Source organism: Ictalurus furcatus, chromosome 10 (genome assembly GCF_023375685.1).
Source record: "Ictalurus furcatus strain D&B chromosome 10, Billie_1.0, whole genome shotgun sequence".
Classification (NCBI taxonomy): domain Eukaryota; kingdom Metazoa; phylum Chordata; class Actinopteri; order Siluriformes; family Ictaluridae; genus Ictalurus; species Ictalurus furcatus.
The window spans coordinates 13,374,768-13,378,692 of NC_071264.1; the positions used below are offsets into that span (position 1 = coordinate 13,374,768).

At 44.5% G+C, this 3,925-nt stretch overlaps 1 protein-coding gene across 1 annotated transcript; it reads left to right on the forward strand.

Moving 5' to 3' along the window:
• The first annotated feature begins 953 nt into the window (after window positions 1–953).
• On the forward strand, window positions 954–3,133 carry rxfp3.2b (relaxin family peptide receptor 3.2b). Its single transcript, XM_053635651.1, has one exon. It carries the CDS (start codon window positions 954–956, stop codon window positions 2,145–2,147), a length of 1,194 nt encoding a protein of 397 aa, XP_053491626.1. The 3' UTR covers window positions 2,148–3,133.
• Window positions 3,134–3,925: the final 792 nt, after the last annotated feature.

Sequence of the window (3,925 nt, forward strand, 5' to 3'; positions counted from 1 at the left end):
AGCATAACACATTGTCCCACATGGTTTGGGTGATTTAGTTGAGCTTGGCTGTTTTCTTGTGAGAAAGGGCTTCCCTCTAGCCCCCCTACCCATAACTCAGACATGTGAAGAATACGAGAGATTGTTGTCACATCCAGAGAGCAATCAGTTGTCAGATATTCCTGCAGCTCCTTTAATGTTGCCTTAGGTCTCTTGGCAGCCTCCCTGGTAAGACTTTATCTTTTCCTTTTGTAAATTTTGGAGGGACATCCTGTTCTTGGTGATGTCACTGTGGTGCTACATTTTCTCCACTTGTTGATGATGGCCTTCACAGCATTCTATACATCTAATGTTTTAGAAAAAATGTGTACCCTCTCCTGATCGATTCCTTTCAACAGTGAGACCCTGTACAGGCAGATAAAATTAAGATGCCAAGAAAACCTCAAACCTCAAAATACTTTACATAAGAAAGAGTAATGGATTGGGAGGAACCCTACTGTTTTTAATAGGAGCCAACAATGTACAAAATATTTTCTGTAAAGGAATTTTCAACCATTGTTAATCAATCTGGTGTTTTTCCTCCCTGAGCCCCCTTTTCAGCAAATTCCGTTCAGCTATGCTTCCCTACTTTCCCTCTAATTTAGATGAGTAAACATTAACGTTTAGGATGACAAAATTAGTCATAAATTAAGACGAACATCACAAAGTATAAAAGTATACATGGAATAAAGCAGATGTGTAAGTAAAGTGATGGTGCAGCAGCAAATTTGCGTCACGCGCTCCGTGGTATAAAAGAATGAGCGCGCGCTGTGAAGCGCACAATACGGACGGCACGCGCTCGGACTCAACACGCGCGCGCGGAAGATTATTCTGGCGAACAGATGAAGTAAACTGCGCTCCAGATGAACTTCACATAGCTCCCTTACCACCACGGGCGGTCCTTGTCTCTTTGCCACGCCGACAGTGTGAGTGCCATGGAGAGGAACGACACGGCGCCGGGCGGCGCGTGCGAGAGCGAGCTGGAATGCCGAGCTGCGCTGGATAACTGCACTGGCGCTTTGGACGCAAATCTTTCCGTGCGCTGCTGGCTGTATCTGCTGACCAAGGAGTATGACTCGGGGCTACAGGGCGACCCCTCGAGCCTGGCGTTGCGCGTTACGATTGCGCTCGTGTACACGGTGGTGTGCGCGCTGGGGCTGGTGGGAAACACGCTGGCACTCTACCTGCTCCACTCGCGCCACCCGCAGAAGCAGAGCTCTATCGATTGCTTGGTTATGGGCTTGGCCTTTACTGACCTGCAGTTTGTGCTCACACTGCCCTTCTGGGCCGTAGACACAGTTATGGACTTTCGCTGGCCCTTTGGTCGCGTCATGTGCAAAATCGTAAGTTCTGTGACCACCATGAATATGTACGCCAGCGTGTTCTTCCTCACCAGCATGAGTGTGGCCCGATACTACTCCATCACATCATCGCTGAAGATGCATGGACACCGGTCAGCTGTGATCAAGGCCAAGTGGGTCAGTGTAGCCATCTGGGCTGTGTCACTCCTAGCCACACTGCCACATGCTGTCTACTCTACCATCGCCCAGGTGGCACCAGATGAGGAGCTGTGCCTTGTCCGCTTCCCGGAGTCAGGCAGCTGGGATCCCCAGCAGCTTTTGGGCCTGTACCAGTTGCAGAAGGTGCTGCTGGGATTTGTCATCCCACTGGGGGTGATCACGCTGTGCTACCTGCTGCTCCTTCGCTTCGTGATGAGCCGCAGGATCCTTGGCAGCGTAAGCCCCGAGACTGAGCAGGGTCGCAACAAGCGTCGGTCCAAAGTCACAAAATCGGTTGTGATTGTGGTACTCTCCTTCTTTCTCTGCTGGCTGCCTAATCAGGCACTCACGCTCTGGGCCGTGCTCATTAAGTTTGATATGGTACCCTTCAGCAACGCCTTTTACAATGCCCAGGCCTATGCCTTCCCACTCTCAGTGTGTCTGGCGCACACCAACAGCTGCCTCAACCCGGTGCTCTACTGCCTCATCCGCAGAGAGTTCCGTGCTGGACTCAAGGAGCTAGTGATTAGGGCCACACCATCTTACCGCAGCTTGGCACAGCTGCTCCCCCGAAAGGCCAAAGTGGCAGAGGCACCCACCGTTTTAGTGTTAGTGCAGATGGATGTCTGAAGAAAAAAAAAGACTCAACCTGGCTGACGTTCCAGTACACATCTGCACAGACAAACAAGCCCTTTGAAGCTGTTGTTGTTTTTAAATCTTTGTTTCTGTGTGATAGACTGGATCAGACATGAGGAATCCCTTGTGGAGCATGCCCCAGATTCTTTTGCACTTTTTGTGCTCTTTATTTCATCCATTTCCCTTGACTGTGTGATCTCTGATCTTGTTTTTGGCATGCACATTTGGTCTGCAGTTCAGGGACATTTCTATTCACCTTCATTTTATTGGTGCACTTTAAAGATTTCTTCAAGGACATCCTTCAGAGGAACTATAAATGATACATTTGTGTGGTTAAAGATGTGATGTGAGCAGAAGTGCAAGCAGCAGTTCTACAATGCCTGACTATATCATGAGAGATAAGAAAGGGAAAAAAAATGTCTGTCTGATGCACAACCTTAGATGGTTAATTGCAAAATCTAAAATGCCCTTGCAGAAATATCCTCAGTGCAATCCTGATATATGTGTAAATACGAATCTTTACAAATTGCAAGTTGTTAATTCAGTGTATGTAAAACAAATGTTTATAATAAGTGTAAAATTATGAAAATTAAATAAAAACAGTAAAACGAATAAACATGATTGCTGTTATCAACAGTTCTGTATTCTGATTCTTCACCTTTAACACAAATATATTCCTAATCTAGAGCATGCAATGATATGATCTTTGTCAGATTATTAATGATTGTATAGGTTATTACACATACACTAATAAGTGTCTTACAGAAAAGTTTATGAGTGTTATGATTATTCCAAACTTATAACCTAATATCTTACGTGTCCATGATTGTGCCGGGGCAAAGTGGTTGCTTAATTCCTGTTTCTGTATATATTGACTGATTGAGTGGAACGTGTCTATTGGAATCACACAAAGGACACTTTACTCTGATGAAGGACTTTGATAAGTGAATGTGACAACAGATCCAGATGCACAAATTGCATTTGTGAATCATCCCCATGACGAATATCTCTGAACAATTTCATGTCAAAGTTTGTCATGTGATCACAAGGGGAAACAGCCCAATGCAGGTGAGAGTGTTTCACAGAATGTAAAAATGGTAGTCAGCTGGAACCAGGATTTGAAGCTTTACATCTGAACTAACTGGAATAAAAATTGACTCTGGGTGACATTTCAGCTATATAGCTGGTATTCTGTTTTGGTGATATCGTAACAAACTGAAGTGTTTGACAATGACGTATATACAGTATATTAAAATATATTTCAAAAGTCAATACATTGCTACAAATGTCTAAAATCTAAAATGGAACTTTCTGTATGTTCTGAAGCGATGCTTCAGCAGATCTGTTGTAGATGGTGTCTGGTTACTTGTACCTCATTAGCACTGAGCTGCAGGGGAATGTGTGGTGGTGAGTGGGTGGTCATCCCCAATTAGCACTGGTTCCCACACACACACACACACACACACACACACACACACACACACACACACACACACACACACCTCTTGTATGAGAACTAAACACTGATTGGGAATGAAATGAAATTGGGTGGGTTATGATTGGCTAGGATTGAGTTCAGATCCTGCTTCGTTTGTGCTTTTGGACTATCTCCGTTGTTTTCCCTGAATTGCATGGTCTGATTTTCACAGCCTGAATTGCTATGACCTGAATTTTTGACAGGTTGGTTTTTTAACTTGATTTTTTTTTGACCACATGAATTTTTGTAACCTGAAGTTTTTAATCCCTGAATTATTCAAACATGATTTTCATTT

Bases quoted from the DNA above. Each gene is read 5' to 3' on its own strand.
- rxfp3.2b (XM_053635651.1), top strand. From the start codon at position 954: ATGGAGAGGAACGACACGGCGCCGGGCGGCGCGTGCGAGAGCGAGCTG.